This window comes from Gallinula chloropus, assembly GCF_964237585.1.
Source record: "Gallinula chloropus genome assembly, chromosome: 1".
Classification (NCBI taxonomy): Eukaryota; Metazoa; Chordata; class Aves; order Gruiformes; family Rallidae; genus Gallinula; species Gallinula chloropus.
Window position 1 is genome coordinate 144,253,856 of NC_140085.1, and position 24,869 is coordinate 144,278,724.

General features: G+C 45.6%; 1 protein-coding gene across 1 annotated transcript in view; it reads right to left on the reverse strand.

Annotated features, from left to right (window-relative positions):
- Nucleotides 1–773: 773 nt before the first annotated feature.
- LONRF2 (LON peptidase N-terminal domain and ring finger 2) overlaps nucleotides 774–24,869 on the reverse strand; it is a gene marked incomplete at both ends in the record, with an annotated part of 30,647 nt that continues 6,551 nt past the window's right edge. Inside the window, 11 exons of the mRNA XM_084278731.1 lie at nucleotides 774–932; nucleotides 1,286–1,435; nucleotides 3,399–3,561; nucleotides 6,471–6,629; nucleotides 7,183–7,304; nucleotides 8,033–8,147; nucleotides 8,523–8,619; nucleotides 10,630–10,855; nucleotides 11,329–11,490; nucleotides 12,503–12,625; nucleotides 15,662–15,780. Of these exons, the coding sequence (XP_084134857.1) occupies nucleotides 774–932; nucleotides 1,286–1,435; nucleotides 3,399–3,561; nucleotides 6,471–6,629; nucleotides 7,183–7,304; nucleotides 8,033–8,147; nucleotides 8,523–8,619; nucleotides 10,630–10,855; nucleotides 11,329–11,490; nucleotides 12,503–12,625; nucleotides 15,662–15,780 (1,595 nt within the window). The remainder of the gene's footprint in view (nucleotides 933–1,285; nucleotides 1,436–3,398; nucleotides 3,562–6,470; nucleotides 6,630–7,182; nucleotides 7,305–8,032; nucleotides 8,148–8,522; nucleotides 8,620–10,629; nucleotides 10,856–11,328; nucleotides 11,491–12,502; nucleotides 12,626–15,661; nucleotides 15,781–24,869) is intronic.

Consider the following 24,869-nt stretch of genomic DNA (forward strand, 5'->3'; position numbering starts at 1 on the left):
GATTTTTCTTTTCCAAGCAACCAAAGTGCACCTTTCCAAATATTCCCGTGCATACTCAATCCACTACAACACATAAATCACAACACGAGGGATTACCTAAGGCTACTGAATAGCGTACTTATTCAACAGCTATTATTCTTTCTGATGAACATCCTCCGATGCCTTGGCCACAATCAGCTGAATTTTACTTTCTCTTTCCTCACAGGCTGCTGTTTGCTGAAGAGAGAGAGGTGTGGGTGCATGACGGACTGCCTACCGATTCAGGAACAGAGCGGACTGTTGGTTATAGTCTTCATGCATACTTCTGCCGGGCAGCGTAACTCCTCTTCTGTTCACTACCTTCAAGAAAGTCTAGTAAACACCTCTTCAATCCACTGTCCAGTTTCCTCTTCCTACCAAGTGGAAATCCAAATCACATGCAGGCCAATGGTGCTACTCTAGTACTTAACTCTCTTGCAGGCTAGAAACATCAACTCTATCGTAGTACTTTGAAGCAATTATCCACATCTATCAGCTACACTCTATAACCGTAGCACAGCTTTGTAGAGGCTCAGATTTCACCAGGACAACAGGAGAGAGTGCAAGGTTTGGTGAATACCCAGGATAACAAACCGATGCAATCGATGGATGCTGGACGCAGTCAGAAAGGGCTGTTCCTTGTTGATGGAATCTTTTTTTTTTTTTAAAAAAAAAAAAGCCCCAAAAAACAACCCCTCCCCTAAAACAACCTGTCATGAGATGTTTTCGGTGCCCACTCACAACTGAAGTCCATGTTATCTGGGTCTTTTGCGAGTCACAAATATCAATACGCGTCGGATGGCGATAAGACGATCTTTAAGGGAGGTCATAGCCAGTATAGCCAGCTGAGCTCTGTTTTCCAGAGGCAACACTGCCAAGAGCCACCAGTACCAGGCAGGACCACTGGGGTTGCTCTGCAAAAGGATGGAAAGACATGCAATCATGTATTCAGTAGCACTGCCCCTGGAAGAACACCACCTTCCTTCCCACCTTCTACGTGCTAAGAAAGTCACCACAAAACAGTTTAACACTTAATTTTGGGCACTCTCCTTGTCCATATACACCATTAAGACCTATCTCTTCACATGACACTTTGCACCAATACACTGTTTTCCATTGGCTGCATCTGTGCTTCATGCTAACAGACCAAAACTGAGTAAATCAGAGTTTAGAGCACACAAAACCCCAGCAAAAGCCCACCAGAAAATAATCTTGTGTAAAAATTCTGCACAGAATAACGCTGCGTAAGTAGGAAGGTTTTTGTTACCTGTGGCTCCGGTTCTTTTCCTGGCATGGAGCCAAAGTGATTGAGAATTTGCACTTTCATATTGTCTTTAAGAGAAGTAAACCAGGCAACTGCTTGATCATAAACTGAATCATGAAGGCGGACAAGTTCTTCATATTCTGGTCCTTCAACCTTGTTTTTAAGAGAAGGGAGATGGAACGAAAAAGGTTTGATACTGTGGAGTTCATATGCTTCCCCAGAAGCAAGCGAAGCAAAATAATGCAGTGCCTACAGCTGTTCAAATGTCCTTATCTAAGCAACCTGCACCTAAGTCTCAGATGTCAAACCTGCGATGCTGGAGTCTTTTTACCCTCCCCTAGGTGTTCTGAAATGACATTTCTTGGAGCAGTTTCTGTCTCGTTAATATCCACTCCTAAATGCTGGCACAACAGCAGAACCTGCTCTCTAATCCTGGGACACCCCTTATTAATCATCTCAAACCCCCAATCTCGAGGCCCTGTCACAGAAGGACCTCTGAACATCAGCATATTGTCTACAGCAAAATAAAGGAAACGTTCCTGCCACCGAGCACAGCCACAGGTGGGTCTATGGCACCTGAAGACCAGCAAGGATTTTATAGGAATGCTAAAAGCTATTTTATAGGAACACTCAGCCAAGGAGGCAGGAAGCAGGGGAAGTAGATGCTTTCCCAATACCAGGAACAGCCATAAAAATGCCAACCATACTCTCGCTGAGGCAGAGTGTTTCAGTTGCACAGGCCTAGCTGCCAGCTCTTAGGCAAAAGAATAAAGATAAACAAAACCCACTTGAAAAGGATGATTTGGTGGTGGTGGTGGTGTGTGTTTGTTTGGGGCTGCTGGTGGCTTTTTTCCCTATATTCTGTACGCACTGATGGTGTAGATTCACCTGCAGTTCTCAGGTCTGAGCTACATGCTCTGGGTGCTCTTTGCAGTCCAGAAAAACTGGCTCTAGAGGGTAATTAATGCCACCTTAAGGGAGGAATCTAAGACAGAGCAGATGAAATAGGCAGCTTTGAACTGAGATTTCTCACCATCAAGTATGACATGAATGTAGGGTGCTGAACACAGATACCAGCCTCTCAAGTGAGACAAGGTAAATCTCACTCTAATTACGAAGGGGTGGGTCTCTGCTGCTGTCTCCAACCACTGCCTGGATACCCGTGTTCCACCACCCTTCTCTGGGGACTTAGAGCTGAACCCTCGCTCTGAGGAGACCACCTACTCCCAACCTTTCACAAGGGGAGGCACCTCCATACAATCTGCCTTTCCTGCTCTGGTGAACAGCTGCATTGTCCTCACAAGTGAGAAAAGCCTGACTAGGCCCCTATAGCCACATGCTTCAATTATGAGAGCACACTGAAGAACTGTATCACCAGACTGGACTTCCATCCATGGGCATGAGATTAAACTCAACGTTAAGAGCGATCAAGGTTTTACAGACATGCTCTGAAGGTGATCCAGGAAGTCATCATTAAGTACAGCCAAAAAAATCCACTCTCTGGCCAACACCCATCACAAGCGCCTCCTCTGATGCACATTTTATGAGGCCTTGTTTTTTGAAGGCTCCTCCCCACCCCTCACAATGCTCTGCTCTCAGCCAGCCCTGATGGATGTTTGTACAAGCATACGGTTAACTACGTGTCATTAAGATCTCATTTTAAGAGCATACTCCCCTATTTGTCTGGGGACCTGTTCTGTAAATGAGAGCTTGGAGGTCACACAAAGCCTGCCAACTGTCTGTGCAGGGCAAGAGGAGTCAGTTCTCTAACAACATGGCAATGTGTTCTTAATAGGGTTTCAAGACTGTACCAGTTTAAAAGTGTTACTCTGGCCTCACCTACACATCGTGACAGACCTGGGCACCTGAGTCTCAGAAGCTACTTTGAGATCCACGAAGGGAGTGCAACACTTCAAGCAGAGGTAATTATAAGGGCAGAAAGGAATAAAAGGAAGGAAGAGACAGAGATTGTTCCACGGTTTTCAAATAGAGCTTTAGTATTTATAATGATATTGGTTTAGAAATAATGCACAGCTAGCTTGAAATGCAACAAGGAAAGGCTATTTAAGTGAATCCAGCAATACATGGGTATTAATAACTTTGCACCATAGATCACCTTTTTATCTTCAAGATACTCGATGTTTGCTGTGTTATATCCATCTCGCTGGCCATGGCTTAAGACCCTAAAACGACGGACACCAACTGTATCAACAACTGAGCGCCCATCAGGAAAAAACTTTACGTCCCTGATCTCTAATATACAGCCATGATCTGCAAATCTGAAATGACAGAAGGGCATAAAAGTGGAAGTCATCAACAAGTATTTATACACATCAGGACAAATACTGGGCCTAATTCACCACTTCTTATTTGAAAGAGGATCCTGCTTTGGTGACAATACATTTCTGCTTATTCACAGAAGCCACACAACCCCCACCCTTTCTGCCTTCCCTCAGAAGTATTTTCAGCATTTTCAGAATGTATTTGCAGGGTGGGAAGGTTGGGAAGGGACAGGAAACTAAAGGGAGCGTGTTTCACGCTGGGAGTTGCCAGCTGCTGGTGGCAAACTCACCTGGTCACAAAGGAAGGAGAAAAAAAAATATGCGTGAAGGTACCGTAAGGAAGTCCAGAAATTGAGGAAAAAATGAGGGCTGGGAAGGCTATCTCCCCCATACTCCGAGGTGTAAGCAGAGGATTAGAGACCTTAGAAAGAAAAGGCCTCAATATAGCAAGATTCCTCTTGCATTTGTTTTCTTGAAAAAAAAAAAAAAAAAGCCCAAACTACAAAAAAAAAAACCCAACCCTCTTTACAAAAGCATATTTGTATCTGTTAAAGTAGAGACAGGTTTTAATTGCACCCTGGAAATAAGCATGCAACTTTTTTTTTGCTTCCAATTATCAGGTTCAGCTAACTCTACATTTGTGCTGCAGCAAGCTCACTGGGGGGGCTGGTTAGCACAACGACTTCACCCCGACATGCTGACCTGCCAGCATTTGTGGCTGGGGCACCCTGTCCCACAGCAAAGCAGAACATGCTGCACCTCCTGTCATCTCAAGGTACCCAATCCCTGCAGGGCCCGATGAACATTTCACAGGGGAAACACTTGTTTTACCAGGGCTCGGCTGTTCCTTACATTGGAGTGATAAAGGAGCAGCGACACCGCAGGGAAACAGCTCTTCTTTCTACTCTACAGAAACTGTGGGGTTGGAGGGGTTAGGGGTGAAGCTCGTGGCTGTGAACAACTGTTCTCTCCTGCCCATTGTACAGAACAAACTGAGGAAGGGCAAGAAGAGCACAGCTGTGCTCAGCTAAACCCTGGGATTAGGAAAAGCAAGTTTGTTATAGAAGTATTCAAACACTATCGAAACAGCTACATAACAACTGTTTGAAATGAATGGTTTTAGTGGCATTCATACTGAATTTACAAATTAACCTAGAAGTAAAAGTGATGATTTTTTTATTTCTTGTCATTCTTTGAGAAGTTAATTTTGGATAGAAAGTGGCTGTAATCAAAGAGAGACAAGAAAGCCCCTGGGAATGGGTATAAAACACACCAACACATTAAAAGTTTATGTTCTTCCAGTTGTTTTAACTTAAAAATGAAGAAACAGACCAGAAGAAGGTATTGAATTGCCTATGTCTTGTCATTGTGTTTTTCAAGGGAGGTTAGTACCCGTGTCTTAGTAGTTGAGGCAGAACAAGTTTCCCCACTTTCTGTATTCCCAGTTGATTTCGCAATTTTCAATAAAACAACTTTTACTTGTGTAAGAAGCTACAGCAGCCTGCCAGGTGTCTACAGATGAAGGCTTCCTGTGCTTTTAATTATTTTAGTAACTCAAAACAGAGGACAAAAGAAAATCTAACCAAGCTGGTTGCATTTTAAACTGTCCCTTATGACACTAATCAACAGGGTCTCGTGTTTTGGAGACTGCAACCCCTTGGCTCTCTGTATTAGGCCTGACTCTAAATAAGTTTGGCTCTTCCACAAGCCTTCAAGGATGTAAGGGGAGTTACCACTGGAGTCATAGGGTCATTCTGTCCTCACTCTTAGAAGTATTTGCTCCCACAAAATCAGTAACAGGTCTGGAAGGGATCCATGGAGCATCAACTGCTGCTGAAGCCTGAACTCCACCACAGAGAGCAGCACTGACAGCATGGCAAAGGGCACCAAGCATAGCCAGAGCCAGCTGGAAGCTGTAGCATCTCCTGTATTCTTACTACCACCTTACCATCCACTCTGGGAGAAAAAAAGCCCAATAAAACCCAAACAAACCTGAACTGGACAAGGAAAGGCTGCTAAGTCCCAGTATTTACACCTTCCTCTTGGCTCCAGTGATGATTACCTACAAAATTCCGCTCTTGAAGATGCCTAATATGTTCTTAAAAATTCCCACACTGGTCATCTGCATCACTCCAATCCACCTTCTGAAGTCAGCAACTATCTTGTACAGTAGACCTTTCTGAAGACCACCTCTTTTTTTTTTCCCCTCCAACAAGCATCTTCTTATCCCCTTCACCCAAAATGAAAATCTATCATCTATAAAGGACTTAAAAACCTGAAGGTTATTATCTAGTGATTAGTATTCAGTCTCTGCACAGGGAGCTGGGAAGACACCAGTGTCAGAATTCACAAAAAAAACCCAACACCCAAAAAAAAAAAAGACTTCAAGGTGTAACCCACTCACTGCAGATAGTTCACACACTGCAACACATCAGTAAAGACAAACATCAAAATCCAACATTCAGCAGCAAAACAGTGTATACTTTGTCTCACTGAAATGATACCACCCATGCAGAAACATTATGTGAGGTTTGGATTATTTTTTTAATAGTATTCCTGTTTTTTATTTTTTTTAAGCTGAGCAGACAGAGGAGGAACCTCATCCAGTCAGCCTTCATTAGTAGGAACAGGCTAGAAACTGTTCCAACCACAATTAAATGCTATTTTTGGAGCCTGTAGTAGCAGGATGAATAACGTTCTTGCTATCCATCCAAGAGGTAAGCAATAAAATTTACATCTTTGCATGAAAAGGAATGTTTAATATAGGAAACTAAAAAGCCAGCCAACTTCTGTAGCAGTTTATACAGGACTGGAAGGAACCATGGTGGTTTAGGGAGACAAGTATACTGTGGTGTAGTAGCATCACAACAGCTTCAAAACAGGACATTGTCAGCTCATCTCCTTACCCTTTTAATTCATCAGCTAAACACATGCCAAACTGCTTGGTACCAGTTTCCATGCATCTTCTTATCATAAGACGGTAACGAGGTTCAAAGACATGGAGCGGGCAAGGGATGGTAGGGAAGGCCATGGTGCACACAAAGATGGGAACATCTTTATTCAGACTGCAAGATAGTTTTAAAAGAAAATATAAAAGATCAGCTCTTTATTTTGGTACTGCTATATTCAGTAGATATCTTTAATACGACACTGAGTCCAGTGGTTTCTTTACATTCATTCTTTGTAAATGTTTACCTAGCCAAAGTTTGTCACTTTTACAAGACAAACACATTTCAGGACTCTTTGTGTTAGTACATCAAAGAAACAAGTCACTGACAACACTGAACCCTTGAACTTCTCCTGACCTGAAGTATAACCCATTTATAATTGGACTTCTACTTCCAAAAAATCCCCATTGTAACTTTTAAAGCTATTATATTGTTTCAGAGGAAAAAGCAATTATCTTTATTTTAGGAATACTGTTGCATGCCTCTACCATCCAAGCACACTGCTGCTTCTTTATCCGCAACAAACACATCAAAAATACAGAACATCTGGCAGGTTCATTTACAAACTCATTCATTTTATGCATGTTCATAAGCAAATGAAGCTTCTTCAAGTAATTTAGATTAAAAATAGATTTCTCTAACAGCTGTCAGTAGTAAAATGAGAGCCTACTTTGACAATTCCTTCATTTCTTCCTCATAAACTTTCTTCCTTTCAGATAATTCCTCTGGCAAGTAACGAACTATCAGCTCTTCAGTAAGGACGGTCTTCTTGTAAGTTCTGCTTGCCAGAAACTGCAAGGAAGAGTCAAAGCCTGAGTCTGACAACAAGAAGTCAGGTAACATCTCTTCCTCCCATCCCATCCCATCCCATCCCATCCCATCCCATCCCATCCCATCCCATCCCATCCCATCCCATCCCATCCCCTTTCCTAAGGCCAAACAGCACGTAGGTTCAGGTACTGGTTCCTCCTCCTTTCCACCCTTCAGGTACCAGAACTTCCACTTTAGGATACAAGGTTCACTACAGTGCCCATTCAAGTGTGCTGGCTTTTATTTTGGCAGAAAAGGCAGCCCCTCCTCGCTTTTGTGGAAGATTTGTGTATCATCTTCACCTATAGCTGCTAGGTTACTGCTCCTCAACAAGTACTCTACATACAAGGCACATTATGTCTGCTGGAGCAGAAGTTTGTGCCATGGAGTGATCAGTCCATTCACCAGGGGTGCAGATACAAACCCCAGGGGAGGGGAGGTACAGACCAGAGGAACAGGGCCATGGTTGGGACTGTCAGGCACCAGAAGCCTCAGTTCCCTTCAGCACCAGCAAACCATGCGTGTCTTCCAAGGAATGACAAACTACACGCTGGAGCAAGCGAGGCCTGTGCACGGCTTGATGCTGTGGGCACCAGCTACTGCGCTGTTCTGCTCTACGAGTAGAACACCACGAATCCCCACATATGTGCTCTCAGGACACAGCTTTCTATTTGTGTTGCTGCTGTTAATTAGGGCAAGGACATACTTACTTCTGACAGCTTCTCCTTGCAGAGTGGGCAATGCGGATTATGGTCAAGGCAACGCTCAAGGCATTTGAGGCAAAAGGTGTGTCCACAGGGAGTGGTAACAGGTTCATAGAACAACCTGAATGCAAAAACACAGCACAGAAGAGCTAAGCTGCCAACATAAACGATGCAGATTCCCAAACTGTGGAAAGGAGCGACTAGATCCAGCCACCTCTTCCTTTCCTGCTTTTGTACAAATCACAGGTGACAGTATGATCCAAGGACATTAAGAAGGTTTTCAATTTTAGAAGCAGCAAACAATGGAGAAAACCGTGCACAGTGGGGAAAACCACATCTGCAAAGATTCACCAGATGCGAGGTTCAGGAAAAAGGAACAGAGTAATGATTTAGACATTGTTTGGCAGGTTTTCCTTCTGACACCATGAAAACTTTTTTTTTTTCCCCAAAGCTAGAAAGGCTTTCTGATCTTAATCCAAGGTCAGTGCACTCGTACCTCATGCAGAGGGAACACTCAAAGTCCGATGCATCCACCAGAGTTGTAGGTACATCCCCTGAAGCGATGACGGTGTTTTCAGGTAAAACATCTGCATCTAAGTATAGTTAAGAAGATGATTACAGTGAATACTTAAGCATTACTGCAGTTTCAGATGCTGTTTAAGTTGTTTTTTCCATCAAGATCCTAATTTCTGTTTTCCTTTTCAAAATTTTGTTCCAAATAAACATGTTCAAGCCTTAAGACTTTCTGGCAGGAAATCCTTTGGAGAACAGAGGATGAAGTCTATGGCCAGAGAAAGCACTTTAGAGCTGAATACCCATGATTTGCTTTTCCAAAAATGGTTGTTGGTTTGTTTGGTTGGGTTGGGGTTTTTTTAAAAATTCTAGTTTTTAAAATACTCTGCTATTGCTTTCCCACCACCATTACCACTCCCACATCAGCCAGGCCAGATGTTTTAAAGTACATTAAGTCCAGAATTTAATTTGTTTACACACAGTCGACTATTTCATCAGTGTTTGTTATAGATTTCTCAGCAGGGGTATTTTTCCTTACAAGTATTTAAAAAGAAAAAGCTTATGCTCTTCTAGACTAGGCTGCTGTGGAAATCCCAAGTTTCAGACAGCTTAAAGTTTCAGGCCTACTGAAGTTGCATTAGCTAATACTGATTCTACCAGCTCAGCACTCTCCAAACACAGAGACAAAACCCTTCAACTCTAAATTCTGCCCAACCTCGTGTTTTGGGGTTGGTATGTATGCCTGTAGTGAACACGCTTAACAGGTACAGGCCTCAAACCTCACAGCAGCAGCACGAAAGATGAAGAGCTATCAGCTGCTTAGGACATTTCTACAAGCAGATCTTTGCTGCTCAGCCAGAGTTGCGACAGAGCCGCGAAGGCTGCCTCATCGTCCCTTTTATTAACCAGCTTCTTGCCCACCAGCAGCCAGCGCTCAGCTTTCCACCTTAGGATGTGTTTTGTTAAAGGATAACTTTCTGCTCAGCATCTGGTCTATCAGATGCACAGACGGGACAGGGGAGAGGGCACTGGCGCGGCCTACAAAGGAAAACAGCGTTATCTTTAACCTACATCTGGCACGTTAGTGTTTAGTCACAGCGAGGAGCTAACTGCTCGTTCTGCAAATAGCAACATGGCGGCGTGGGGATCTAGCGCAGACCAGAACTAAACGGTTACAGGTAAAACGCGATCGCTGGCCTTCGCTCTGAAGATACAGGCGGGTCAGATTTCACAATCCATATTGACTGAAGTCTGCAGTTCACAGACAAGCGACGGGGGCTTTTCCCTTCGCCGCAACGTGAGCAACACTGGCCACGCGCTCAGCACTGGCAGAGGCCACAGGCCGACAGCCGCACTTGAGGTCTTTTAATAACTCAAGGCAAAAGTCAGGTTTGTCAAGGAGGAGGTGTTGGTTTGTTGGGCTGTTTGGGTGTTTTTTCCTCCTTCAAGGGGAAAAAAATAGTATAGGAGGATTTTAAAAACCCCTTTTAACCAACTGTTCCACCACTCAGTGCAAGATACGGTCTTCAGCGTTTTTATCCCAGGGTACGAAAACCACTCTGGAGGTCTTTCCATTAGAAGCTTGAGAAGCATACTGATTGTGAGCATGGCTATCAAGTGACAGAAAGCGGGGTGGGGGCTTATTCAAAGGCTTCTTTGTTTGCTTGGAAAATTTCATGTGAAGTCGCATGTGACTGTTTCTGATGCCAGTTAAAGATTAGTCTCCGAGCTCACTGCATCTTTCCTTCATATAGAAAGGCAATGAAGAAGTTCAGCTATACCTCTGAAACTTAGAAAATGGAAACGGCACCAGCAACACAAAGACTAAACTGTTGAGAGGATTACACGCTGGAAATGGCCCGTTTGAGAAAGAAAAATACAGTATTCATTGAATAAACGGAAACTGCCCTGGAATAAAGTAAATAGGCTGTTACAGCAGAAACAGACACATCAGACAACAAAATATCATTCCAATCGCTGTAGGGGACGTTTCACTGACACCTATAGGAATGGCAGAGGGAAAAAAAAAAGTAGTTTATCATTTTTAAGTATGTGCACAAGAAATCCCTTTTCTAAGCCACAACACAAACCTTTTTTAGGAATCTTATTGGGGACATCCAAGCTCTGTAAATCCCTCATATCACTGGACAGCTTTCTTTTTAAGCCAACCCCAGGTAAACTGGAGAGAATAGCTCCCAAAGACTTCTTGTTATCTTCAAAATACAGATCCAGAACATGATGGGAAACAGCAGAATCAGTGCTTCTAAATACATCAGATTCTTGGGACGGGGTTTTTGTTAACCTGAACACAGTATCCTAAAAAAATTAAGAACAGTTATGTAAAAGCATGAGACAATTTTGCTGCTTTTTTTTTTTTCCCCCAATTAGTTGTATGCATCAGCAATAGATCAATGAGCTTAGTAAGGGAGAAAGGTCCATATCAAAGGCGGCCACTCTCAGTTGCATGAAATAGGGTGACTTCTCTCCCTATAGTTCCTCTCTCTAGAAATTATGTTCCTGTGTAATTAAAATCCCGAGTGGGGAAAAACACGCCCACAAATACAATCGATCTCCACATGAAGGCATCACACTGTCTTCCGAAGAAAGAGCTTCATTCTCTTATTTTCCTGAGGAAGCACATCCCAACAAGAGATCCAACAGCAACAGAGAAAACAAGCTTACCATGAAAGCAAGTGCCGACACGGGTGCAGACAAAGACAATGTCACACACATCAGACAGATCCTCGTGCTACTTTTGGTATTTTTATGTTGAACACTTTTTACTTTACCTTTGAGGACCCGGCAACAGAGCTATCTTCTGCAGCTGACTGTGTGTTTATGCTACTCAGAAATGCAGGTTTCAATCTTGTATGGGATGTTCGACTAGAGAAAGGTGCTGTTAGACTATCATGCACATTTTCAAAGGCTGGGAAAAACATCTCACACATTATCTAGTCAATTGGAAAGAGAAAAAAAAGAGAAAAAAGGTAATTACAACGTAGATACTTATGTTTGCATGAGCAAAGATACACAAACTTCACAGCCTCTGGATGCCAAGAAGCTTGCAGCAACCAGGACAACCTGCATTCCCCAGTGCCCAAAGGAAACCTGAATGGCAGTCCCACCACAGCCACATACGCATCCCGCAGTCCTCTTCTGATATCTACCTCCCTCTCTGAAGGCTTCTGCACCCCAGAAACACGTGGGGAGAAAGGGGGGGGAAGTCTGCCACATCCTTCCCCTGCCCCTACCTGCCTCCACTCTGACCACCAGACCCCTCCTCCAGGAGTCTTCAGGACCACACTCTCCTATCCACACCTGTTAACACAGATGTGTCTTGGCTCTTCTCATGTTCTGCATCCATCTCTCCTACCTTCAAACAGGTTTCACTCCTAGCTAAAAGCTGTGTAGAGCCTGTTGTCCCTCTCACCAGTCCTCACCGAGTGTCTTGCTGAATCCTCACTTCATTTCTTAAAAAGCTGCCTGTATGGACCATCATGGAGAACCTGACAATGGCTGGCCAGCAGTGGGTCCCTTGTGGGAAGTTAGACAAACTCCTACGGAGACTGCAGGATTTTTCCAGGACAGGGCAGACACGGCTCCCCTTCTTAACCCCCTGCCACTCCCCACTTAAAAGCAGCTTTCCGCTGGACACTGAAATTAGGGGCCCCAAGTCTACAAAATCCAGCTGACACACTGCAAGCATACGCTACAAACAGCAGCAGCCAGACCTACAGATTTACAGTGGAATCCAAAAATACACAATCTTCCTGGCTGAGGCATCAACAAACCCCAAGAGATGCCTCATGCTGCGTAACACTGATGTTTATTGGAGAAACTACTGAATCAAATCATCCTTTGGTTGCTCACTATCACCTGAAATAACAAGAATTTTACTTAGCTGCAGGAGCAAGAGCAGCGTGATGCCCAAGAAGCAGCCCCAGTGTAAGTGCAGTTTTATACCTTTTGGGCTTCTTTCTTCATTGAGCTCCATTCAGGATTTAAGGCAACGCAGTAGAGAAACTCCTTCAATGCTTCCTCGGTCCTTTCCAATCCAGAAAGAGCTTTTGCTTTCACATAATGACCCTGTTCACACAAAGGAAATGCACAAACCCTAGAGATCATTTCCAAAGTGGCAGCAAGACATCAGTAAACAAACTTGGAAGTTCGTGTCATTCTGCAGGTGCAGAATTAACACCCGTGTTGGGTAACAACCTCTTGGATCCTTAAGACCAGTGGTAAGTCAGTCCCCTGTGCTGAAAGATGAACCCCCAGGAACCCACTGCTGCATTACCCCCAGCTAAAGCCACAGCTCCTTTCCTCATGCAGAATGAGGGGTGTTTGCCTCCCCAGGGACTGAGTCTACTATTCCACTGGCCTCAATACCCCAGAGAAGAGTTTCACATACCAAGGCAACCTTAACTGTAAGGGGACGCAGGGGTACTGGGCAGAGGCTGCAGGTGACAGCTGAAGGAGCCAAAGATTTTCAGGGCACTCACAGTTCTGCTGAGTCTCTTGCCGGGAGAGAGATGGCCAACAGCATTATGAATTTTGGGCAACTTACCAATGCTTAACCTGAAACTTTTCAGCCCATCCTACTTGCCCCACATCCTGAAGTAACACCTCCATGGCCAACAGGCACAGTAGTCAGCTTGGGGACAAGTCCTGCTTTACTTCTTACAAGTAGCAAGAGAACGCCTCACCTTGGCGTTCCCCTTGGATATAGATTTGCAGTTCAAATCTGACCAAGGAAGTTGCTTCCTTAGAGATGGAAATAAACTCAGTGTGCATTTAAACATTTGCTGCTTGTTTATTAGGCTGCAGTCCACCTCTGATCCACATGAACCATCCCACTGTGCTGCAAGTACAACTTGACTGGCCCAAGAGACTGGTTAGATAAGCCAACGCACATTCCCATCATTCACACTAACTCCAAAGGACCCAGTATCGCCAGTCTGCCCGAGTAGGTCCCTCTCTCATGCTTTTGGTGTAGCCCTTCGAGCTGAGACACACTACCATCTTTCCCTTTCTGCTGTTAGGAAGAAGGTGGCTTGTACCAACAGCAAGTAACAGGCACTGGATAGGATGGGTTAATTAATGTACATCATCTGGTAACCTGAACAAGAAGTCTCAGTACGCACCGACCTCACCTGGAGATACGCTTTTCCTGAACACAAGGGAATACTGAGCTGGGCTGTCTAGAGACACAGACCCACTGCCACATAAGCCCAGGCCCCTACACTTCAGAGACAGAATCACAAGGTTGGAACAGACCTTTAAGAACATCAAGTCCAACCGTTCCCATCCTATGCTAAACCATATCCCTAAGTACCTCATCTACCGCTGCCACCTTTCCTCTCCTATTTTCACATGGCCTTGACAAGCATTGGATTGAAGGGTAAGGTCCAGGCAGGGCAGCATCTCTTCCTGTCTGCCACATAAAACTACAACTGGCAACTTCTCCCCATCAGAGTTTCCGAGGAACTGGTTTTCATAGCAGCTTTAAAAGAAACCAACTCATCTACTGCTCTCATGACTACAGCAGACCCAAGAGCTTCACCAGCAACTCAGGCAGTTATTACATTTCGGTTATCAATAAGCCAGAAGGTACTGGTAGGTGAATGCTTGCCTCTCAGGAGCTACTCCCAGAGTAAATCTAATTTTATGTGTTTTTTATGAAAACTACGCAGCTCAGTTTTGAGCTGATCTCTGCCACTGGATGAGATGAGATGCTGCAAGATACCAAAAAAAAGCAGATGCTCAGAATTCCCAGAGAACGTGGACGCTGGATCAGCAGAGCTTACGTGGAAGTTCTCACTCACACACGCAAGCACAAGTGAAATGCGTCTGTGACACTGCTCGTTATGTCACCATGACAAACTTCATTTTCCATTAGCATGCTTCAGAGATTTGATTAACGAAATCCTTACCCGCCTACGACTGACATGCATCACATCTCCACGGATTCAAGGCAAACAGAGGAGACACTTCAAGAAAACATTTGAATGTGCGTAATTCATCTTTCTCCCTCTGCAGAAACCCAGCCAGCGCCACCCGAGATGGATTCCTGACGTGACGGGAAATGCTGCTAGACAGCGAGGCAAATTGGAGGCGGGGGAAGGAATTTGAAGGAGCTGCCTTCAGATAAGAAAGGCTTGAATGGGTAATGAGACAGATAGCCTTCAGAGACAAGTATCTAACCTGTCAGGAACTAGGTGCTTCAGACAGCAGGTGCTCTCTGCTCACCACACGTCTTCCCCAGCTGGAAACAGAGAGCTCACTGCAGCCACCCTGTGCCGAGGCAGACAGCCAAGGGGTTCATGCAACACCTCCTTGGTCTCTGCAGGGAAGCCAAGTTCTGCCTAAAATCCTTCCCCAGTTCCCCACGCTACCCTCTTCTCCAGGTAGCACCCAGGGGCTTTATCTGGTCAAACCTGTGCTACAGTTTGGCTACCGACGGGTGAGGGATTAACTGGAGGTGTAATCCTAGGTGGGGCGAACCTTTGAACACCCAGTCTGTCCTCAGGTGACTGGCAGTAACAACATGCACCATGTGCTTTGCCCGTTTCCCTCGCATAACCGCTGCTGATGCTTGCTTCAGAATAACCAAGACCAGAACTCCTTGTAGTGCCTCCTTTCGTTACGAAAGGAAAACCCAACACCCCCCACTTATGCATCACCACGTCACAAGTAGGAATCAGAGACATGAACTCTCAGTATTAAAGGGAAATACTGAAATATAGCCTGGGATATGCATCAGAAAGACACAGTGGCCAGGAAGCTGGCAAAGTCACCGGCTGCCTGGGACACGCCATCCCAAAGGGAACCACAGGGGCATTCCCAGGCTGCCCGAGCCCAAGGGACCCCATTCTGCTGCCAAACCCTGACACATCCACAGGCACCCATGTCACCAGCTGCCCGCTGCAGAAATCCCACTGGCTGGAGAGACACCAAGCACCTTCCCAGGACCTGTCCTATGAAGAACAGTAGTAATCCCCAGCCCTGTTAGTGCCACGATGTTCTTCCAACAGTGCTCTCAGTGGCACTGTCCCCACCACAGAGAGGAGCCCCAGGAACAAACAGTTTTCCCTTTTGGTCTCTACAACACACAAAGCGCCGTACCGCAGGCCAGTGGGGTTTGTTTCGGCAGAGGACGTCTGCGTCGTGGAGAGCTTGCTGGTAGTTTTTCATCGACGTGCAGAGCTCTGCTCTCTGTGCTATGAGGGAACACTTGCAAGAGGCTGGAAAACAAGAAGTTACAAGGAGCTTCATTAAGAGGGGCGCTCGTGTACATTAAATTCAGCAACCAAATTTCCAGACAGAGTAACCTAAAAGCCACTATGGTACAAATGTTACATTTATACTCTTCTGCAACAGGAAAAAAGGTGAGTCCTTCCTAAAATATATACCTCCTTGCCTGGAAACAACCTCTGCATGTGGTCTAGCAGGACAGGTTTCATATTCACATATGGGATGTCACCTGCTCTTTCCCCCACCCTGCTTGCAGGATGCATAAGAAAACAAAACGCCCCTACCCACCCAGCACACCTTTGCTTGAATGAAGAGAACATCTGCAGGGATCACCAGCAAAGGGCTTCAGCTAAAACACTTCCCATAAACCACTCATTAAGGAAAACCCATGCAACCTTCACGTTTCATACCCACTAGAACCCATGAGACTCACCCTCCCCTTAGAGCAGGCAAACATCTTATGATCACGCACACCGCCTCAGTGCCCACACCTTCATGGGCCATTTGCTTTGCATTGATTATGAGCATCCTGAGCATTATTGCTCTGCTCTTTCCTAAGCTCTTTACAACAGTTTTCCCTTGCAAGCCTCCCTCCAGCATAGCATTTCACAGCACCGCAGAAAAACTTCAGCTGATCCATGCTCAGCTTGTCCACTGGGATCTCCAGGTCTGTCCTGCAGTGCTGCTGCCTAGCCCAGCCCAGCCCAGCCCAGCCCAGCCCAGCCCATCCTGTCCCACAGCACAGGGCTATTCCATCCAGGCACAGCCACCTTTGCTGAAGCAGGCAGGGCTGGGCAGCCTGTGCCCCAGGTTGTTGGTCTGAAGGGCAGCCCTGCCCTGCAGCACATCAATCGCTTCCTCCTCCCCAGGTCTGGTGTCAGGGACAAAGTTGCTGACAGTGCAGTCTGCCCGCGCACAGAGGATGTTAATAAGGTGCTGAACTGCGTCAGTCCCATTACCAACTCCTCAGCAATGCCACTGGCAGCCCTAAAGCCATTAACCACCACCCTGTGCCCCCAATGGTCCAGCCAGTTCTCGGCCCCTCCCACCTCTACCTGCCCAGTTTGGCCAGGAGGATGCTGTGGCAGGCTGCAGCAGCAGCCCTGCAAAAACATACCAAGCCCCAAAGAACACACTGCCTTTGTCTACCGAAGCAGTTATATCATCTTAGGAGATGAGACTGAAGCATGATTTGCTCTTGGTTACTCATGACCTTCATGCACTAGGGAAGGTTTCCAGAGGGCTGGAAGCTGGCTGTCAGATGGTGGCAGGTGAGGGCAGTAACCCTTACCCAAACGTGAGCTGGTTAAACCTGTCATAACCGGGATTAAACTTCAGAAAGGCTCTGAGGAGTGCTGAGAGATGCCACCCTTGTTTCAAAAACTTTTAAACTTCAACTCAACACTTTTCCTACCAATGCCACCTCCTGCATGTCCCTACGCAGGGCTCCTGTCTCTCTGTACCTCTCCAGCCTGCTCCAGCTTCACTGTTTGAGACTCCTAAACCTGCCCTCAGCAAGAGCACATTGCCCACATGAAGCCTGGGCACACACAGACACACGCATGGGCACATAGAATAGGCACCTAACCACTGAGGTGCCACCATTCATGAAGTCCAAGCACCTACCAGGAGGGATGACCCCAAGATCACGTCCCCCTCCCGCCGCCTCCTCCCCTCCCTTGAGCTCATGCCACCACTCGTGCAGCAAACCAGGCTCGCGTGGTTGCACAGGGAGCCAGAGCAAGCATTCAATTGACTGAAAGCTAATCCAATAAAACAAGTAAAAACAAGAGGATCGGTTTCCCCTCAACCCATTCACCGTACAGCCACATGGTCCTGAGTGCCAGAACAAAGGAAGGAGCAACAAGGACTGACGCCTTCTCGAGTCATAGCACGGACCGAGGCCAGATCCATCAACTGCACAATGACACACCAAGGGTGATGGCTGCCCCAGGGGTCCTGGGCAGTGGCAGCCAGAGACTACACCTAAAATAAGGAGCTCTGCAAAAGCTAGTTCGCACTGTGGGGTTCAGCACAGGGGTTCGTCTGGTTTTGCCTTGGTTTGTGTTTAAGTATTACATAGCAGAGTGCTGCAGTAATGCTAAATTCTAGATGACAACTCTCATTGAAAAGACCACAAGACAAGTGAAATTAACAGCCACCTAAAGCCTTCAGAAGCAACCTTCCTTATTTTTTTTTTCCTTTCTTTTAGTAGATGCTCAACTACAAAATCATTTTACCTGGCCACCATTTGAACAGTCTGTGCCTCCTGTTTCTATTAAATACAAGAGCACACTGTGCACTTCCACTGCCATACCTGCTGCGGGGCACTCGTACAGAGGATGCTGAGGGAGGGAGGCAGTGAGCAGAGGAAGGTGCCAGGGCAGCCAGGCAGTCCCAGGTGGGGTATTTTTTTTGGCACCACGGGGAAAAGGAAGCAGCATGAGGTTAGGGGGCAGGTAAGCTGGCTGCCTGCTTCTGTTCACTATGGCATGTTTCAGCCACCCCAATGCTTCCTAGTGCAATTTAGCATGCCTCATACCAGTAGCAGGTTGGGAGACGAACATCACTAGCTCTTTTTGGGGATCTCATCTCTGCTGCAAAAAGTCTGAAGCAAAATAAATAAAAAACTAAAAAATAAATTTGTTTAAAATTAATTTAAAAATAAAAGCACTGGCACAGACCACAACAGCACGGCAAAGGCTGCGAGCGCTGCTGAAGCCAAGTCCAAAGGCTCTCACACCACAAGGGAAGATAACAAGCTACTGAAAAGAAAAAAACCCTACCCCAAGGCAAACCAGAAAAAGCTACATTTATTCACCACTCATACCTCTTGTTCACTGAGTCTCAATCAGAAAGCATAAGGTGTGGCCCATCCTAATGAGTAACTGGAGAAGAATGTTTAGTTAACTGAGAGAAATAGAAAAGGGGTTAAAAAAAAAAAAAAGAAAAAGAAAGAAAATAAAAACACAGCTTTGCTGAAGAGAGCACTGCTTATGGGACAGCCAAAGAGGCTTTCCACAGGGCAAGGAGAAGCGACTAGACAAGATGCAGCAGCCAGCCAGAGCCATGCTCAGCCGGCTCAGGGACGCAGCCCCAAAAGCTCATCGGCTCAGTGCCTGACCCATGGCTGGTCCCAGGGCACAGCTACGATGGGCTGAAACCTCGTTCTCTGCCAGTGAAACCACAGCATCACTTGGGGGACTCCAACTTCAGGTAGGCATGGAAGCGAGAAGAAAAAGGGAAGATCCAGCCACAGCCTAAAAACCTACAGGGTTTCTGTAAGCACTGTGACATCAGAGTTGTTGGACACCACTTAGTGTGTTGTGGTGAAAAATGACATACACAGGAGGTGGACAGGGAGGGCTTAAGGACAGAGGGCTTGTGAGTGCTGGTGTATGGTAACAACTGTCAAGTTTATTTGGAAAAAAGAATTAGAAGTCACACAATAGCCAATAGTTTATTTAAAAATAATGCATCCATTCTTCTTCTGGAGGTTGAAGAAAATTTTAAAAATTATTTCTTTTATGAAATGACTTCTTGTTTCAGGCCAAATTAAAAGAGAGAAGCGTAGAAAATCTCACTGTTTCCACAATACCAGCAGATGGCATTTCCTCAATCAAACTCTTCTGGGAGCCTGCAGCTGCACAGCAAAATTTATGTCCCTGTCAGCATCAGGGATCCACTGCTGAGGCTCCCAGGATCTGCGGCTCCGGGCAGCCGGGACACAGACCCCTCCGTGGAGCCGCAGGTCCTGGGAGCCTTCCCACACAGCTCCCTCCCACGGCACCAGACAAACCCAGGCCCAAGCAGCATCCAGAGCTGAGGGGCCTGGTGGCTCTCTGCCTCCTGGACCCTCCTTGGGACCGCTGATATGGTCTACCCCAAGCGTGGAGGTCAGCTTGAGATTTTCCAAAACTCTTCACTCACACCACCTTCCCACTCATCTCCAGATGTTTGTTAGATTGCACTTTTACTTGTGCAGAAGCTAACACCCAAAATTACTTTTCCAGATATGCCCAAGCATTCAAGTTTGGGTTGTTCTTGTTTTTTTGTTTTTTTTTTTTTTAAAGAAAAAAAAAAGGCAGCAAGCCCAAACTAAAAAACCTCTACTTCTTTAGTTCAGGAGGCTGACAGGGGAACAGGACTCCCCAAAATCTCCTTGTGCCTGGAAGGCAATTACACCACCGAAAGGAATTCACTAAACTTACTGCAGCTCACGATAGTTCTTTTACTGTAATAAGCTACTGCTGAGATTTCTTCCAGGAACTCAGCACAGAAAGAAAAGTTTGAAGTTGCCAGAACCTCCTAAATCTCCTTATCTGATGTTTCTTCCCAGAAAAGCCCATTTTATTTAAATCTATTTCAATCCTAAGATTATTTCCTGAATGCATGAGCAGAACCGAAACATTGCCATCATAAAAAGCACCTTTCTGTCTTGCTAGCAGGAGTCAGCCTGCATGAGAGTCCAGGGTAAATTTTTCCACATGTTAAAAAAAAAAACCTTCTACCCCTGGAGAGAAGAAAAAACTTTGGCTTGCTTTGTTACATTACGCATTCAATTCCGAACAATTCAGTATTGAAAGGCTCTCCATAAGCTTAAAAAACCCCCCAAAACATTTATTTTCATTTCAGCAAGAAATTAGCAAGATTTAGTAATTAACTGAACAGCAAGCCAGTTCTTCTCCTGCAAACTTTGTGCAAGCAGGACAAGCCTGCCCACAAAAAAAAATGGATGCACTGGAGTTGTCTGGGCAGGGGGCGGGGGGTTATGTGGGGTGTGGGGGGGTGTACAAGGGAAGGAACATGCTTGATAAAGTAATTAACTGAAGCAGATAAAGTAATTAAGAGAAGCAGTAAAGACATTCAGGACATTGAAATAAAACTTCATTCTACAGCAAAGATGAAAACCAGGGTCAGCTTCTCCAAACTGCTTTAGAGGGACAATGAACACAGTGGGGTATTTGCAATCAGCAAGCCCACATTTTCTCACTTGTCAGTGCCTTAAAAAAAGTAAATCAAGTTATTAATCTAAATAAAATGGTATTTTCAGAATATCATGGCTTTTCATCGCTGCGTTTACATCACAGGCGGTCTTGGAGGCAAAGTGACCAAAGACCCCAGAGGGTGCACACAAGAGGTTTCAGCCCACAGAGGATGGAAGGAAAGATGCAGCCAAACACCCTTCCGCTGCGACTGCGAAGCGGGCACTTGTGAACAGCACTCTGCAGGCAAGCCTGACGCCTGCTTCCACCCGGTGACCCATGCTGGCAGACAGCGGTGTATGAGTTCAGGAGCTCTTGAAATAGACTCCATCAGAGGAGGCAGCTGCCTCACTCCCACAGAGCTGTATTTATTTTCTTTCATCTCCATGCAGATACGAAGCATTTTCTCTTCCTTCACAAGCACCCCATTACAAATTTCAAAGAGCCACCCCAAGCCAAAGCTCTGTCCCCCATCTCCCAGTATGGCTTGTTTGCACTGAGCAGCCACAGAGCTGGTCCATGCCTGATAGGACTTCACCTCCACACCAACTGAGACAACAAAGCAGATGAGACCTATTTAAACTGGGCTGGAAAAATCACAGCTGCCACTTCACCAGGAGAGCTGGAGTGGCATCCCTTCTCCTCATGCCTTCCTGCCCAAAGACAGAGGACATCCAGGCTCCTGCTTCCTTGCCCTGCAGCGCAGCGTGTTCACCGAGGTGCTCCCAGGTCTAGGGGAGAGGCAAACATCAAGAAACTCCCTGGTACTATCAGTATGATTCAAATTAAAAAAGCACTGGCGACAGATGAGCTGGAATATTCTTAAGAACATACAATTTCAAGACTGAACTAGCTTCTGTCCAAGCTCCTGCACTTTGCTGTTCAAAAGCCCAGACTCGAGAGCACATTTTTTCCTGTGTACCAGACAAAATGCTTTGGGTACCCAGCAGTTTTATTTCAGGCTCGGTAAGACCTCAGCTAGGAAGCTCCACATGTTATTTAAAGCTGGACCATCATCACCACTAAGCGCAGCTAATCGCTGCTCCGATCATTACTCAGGAGAAACACCACAAGGGGCGTTAAACGCTGCCTGGAGGAAGAGCTGCTACAAAGAAGGAGCAGGGAACTCTGCAGCCTTGCTTTCCTGTTGGACCTCTGGCCTCACGAGGAAAAACCGTGCCAGTGGTTACGTTAACCCACAGCTCAGCTTGCATCCCTGCCAGAGCAAAGCCAGCAACAGTCTTCCTGACAAACCCTTTAAGTATGAACTGCATGGTACAGCAGAAGTCCTCAATTCAAGGATGTCCCAGTGCAGAGCTAAGTGTGATGCATTAGATCATTGCTCCCTCCTACCCAAACCTCCAACTTTCCAGACCCTGCTAGATCCATGCTATTCCTTCCAGATAAAACAGCAAGAATTAACACCTCCTCCCTCTATTTCCATTTCCCACTCTACCCTTTGAGCATCTGGGCACTGTTTCAGGTGACATACCCCAAGTCCATCTGTGGCTGCTTGGCACAAGTATAATAAAGCCATCGAGTACAAAAACGTGACTCACTGTCCATGCCTACTAGTTCTCCCAGCATCTGGTTCAGAGTTTGGGTAATGTTTCCTACCAAAGCCTTGGTCAGAACTGAAGTACCCTCTCAAACAGCAGGTACAGAGACTGCCCCAAAGCAAGATGCCTACAGATTCAAGTATGAATCAAGCAAGCTTCCAAATCAAGAGAATTTATCGATTGTTTTTTTGACCCCAAGAGGTCCATGCCCTGCCTGATCTCCAAAGCACCCCAGGAAAAAGTCCTGGCCATCCCCCAAAACATGGAGCCACTCTAGGTCCACGTGAACCTGTGATTGCAAAGAGACCCCAGAGACACCTTGTGCTTCGCAGTCAGGCAGAAGCAGCCAAGTAGGTCTGCCATGATCACAGTTAATGACATCAATTTACAGGCAGATACTCTATCACAGCACCACCTTCCTGGTGATAACCTAGTTGCCGCCTTTGTCACAATCAGTACATAAACTACGTTTCTACCAGCTACTCTTCAGGCCTCTACGAACTTCTCTTTATCCAGTTAAAGCTTATTTCAGCTCTGAATTTCCAACTCCACAAGCTGCAAAAAGGACATTCTCCTCTCAGTTGCCACCTGACTGCTTCTGCCCTCAAATACAGGCGATTGCTTAACACCTTTGTAAAAGGGAAGAGGAGCGGTGCAGTACCCTGCTAATTTTAATATTAGGATGCACAAGTCAGTTCTATAAATGTCTTTTTCCAAAAGCAAAAGACACCCTGTTAGACTTCATCACAGCAAAAGAAAAAGAGAATATGCTGTTTGAAGAAACTTCAAAAATTCTTCAGCCCCTCTGATACATAGGTACAATCTTCTTCTCCAGGGTTCCTGAAGTAGTTCAATTATTTATAGGAAATTACATCTGGTTTATATACATGGAGGGTGGGGGACAACACTCACCCTATCTTAAGTGGTACATAACTGCAAGTTACAGAGTGATGTTCACTGCTTCAAAGAAAGAGACCCCCACACTCAAAAGTCTACTGTACAGTATGGCACCTCTTCCCACCCCCATGCCAGGTAAGCCTCCTGCCCACCACAGCCCTACTCCCACAGCTTCACAAAGCCCCTGCCTTCAGAAGACCCCTCTGCAAGGGAAAAAGCTTCCAGAGATCCAGCTATGGCATCTGAGCTTTCAACAGCAATCTCCTGACAAATACAAGCTCCTGCTCTGAAGGACCTGATGCGCTTCCAGTAGTGTCATATACAAAATATTTACTACTCTTTTTCAAAGATTACCTTGGTAAAGGGGATGGGGGGGAGAGGAAGGCAAAGCACGTAAGTCCAAAAAGTATTTTAAGAATAACACTCAGACTACTGCAACAGTCTCTAGGTAACCCTGACTCCTACGTTTTTCTGTCCCAGTAGAACAGCACAAACAGGTTTTAGAGACAGCCTTTAAGCAGATTCCAAGAGGCATTTTTACAGAGGGATGGGAAAATTCCTTTTTCAGCACAAGTCCTCTAAGCAAGCAAGCATCTACTATTTTCTGTAGCATGTAATTTCAGAAAGACTACCTCTCATTCTGCACTCAGAAGTCATACTTTCCTCTAGGAGCAACAAAATTAAATATACTTCTGATAAATTATTAAAGCAACTGAACCATTTACTGTTCCAAGAGTCATGACAGCTGTCTACCATGGTGCTTTTTTTTTTTCCCCTTTTAAATGACTGGTACATCAAAGATTTCCTTCTTTACTACTGAAAACTAGAAAGCATTCCCAAAACCTTGTGAGGAAGGAAGATTCAGTCAATGTCCTTTTTTTACCACATCAGAAAAAGACAACCAGCCTTATCATCTAACAGCAACCTTCTAGAAATATGGTACAAGAGAAGGGAGCATTAAAATGTACTTAATACATGTAATTCACATACAGGTGCACGTGGACACTGCTCTCTTGTGATTTTCCCCACACATGACTACAGCACAAGAGCTTCACTGAGAAGCACAAGCCCTTAGAAAACTGCAGATGAATTAACAGAACACATATGGTGACATCAGGCACCTTTATAAAAATTTAAGCACGGCTTTCTGAAGTGTTCAGCAGGTCCCCTTTGCAGACAGGGACCCCTCACTGCTGCCTCTGACCTTGGCCCATGACTTAACCCAGAAACCCTTCAACCATCGGTTCTGCAGGAAGACAGCACCAAGGGGATGTCCCACCACCCCACCAAGAAAGTCTGATTGCTTTCCCTCTAACCTGAAACAACTCAGAAGCAGGCTCAGAAGGAAAATTACTTTGATTTTGGAGGCATGGCAAAAAGCTTGCCCACTGCTATCTTATTTATGGCCATACAGCTCAATTCCCAAGAAGTCTTGGTTGAAGTTCACCTACACCATGCTCTCCGGGAAGTGGTGCCACCCCACAGCCTGATGTTTACCTAGCAGGAAAATCCATGGCTCTTGAATCAGCTTGCATTAAAGGCCTGTAGCTTTAACAACTTGAGAGCCAGTATTGCTGCATCACTTGCCCTGCCAGAGATGATTATTTTCCATATGCAACGCTGCTGTTGTGGGGCTAT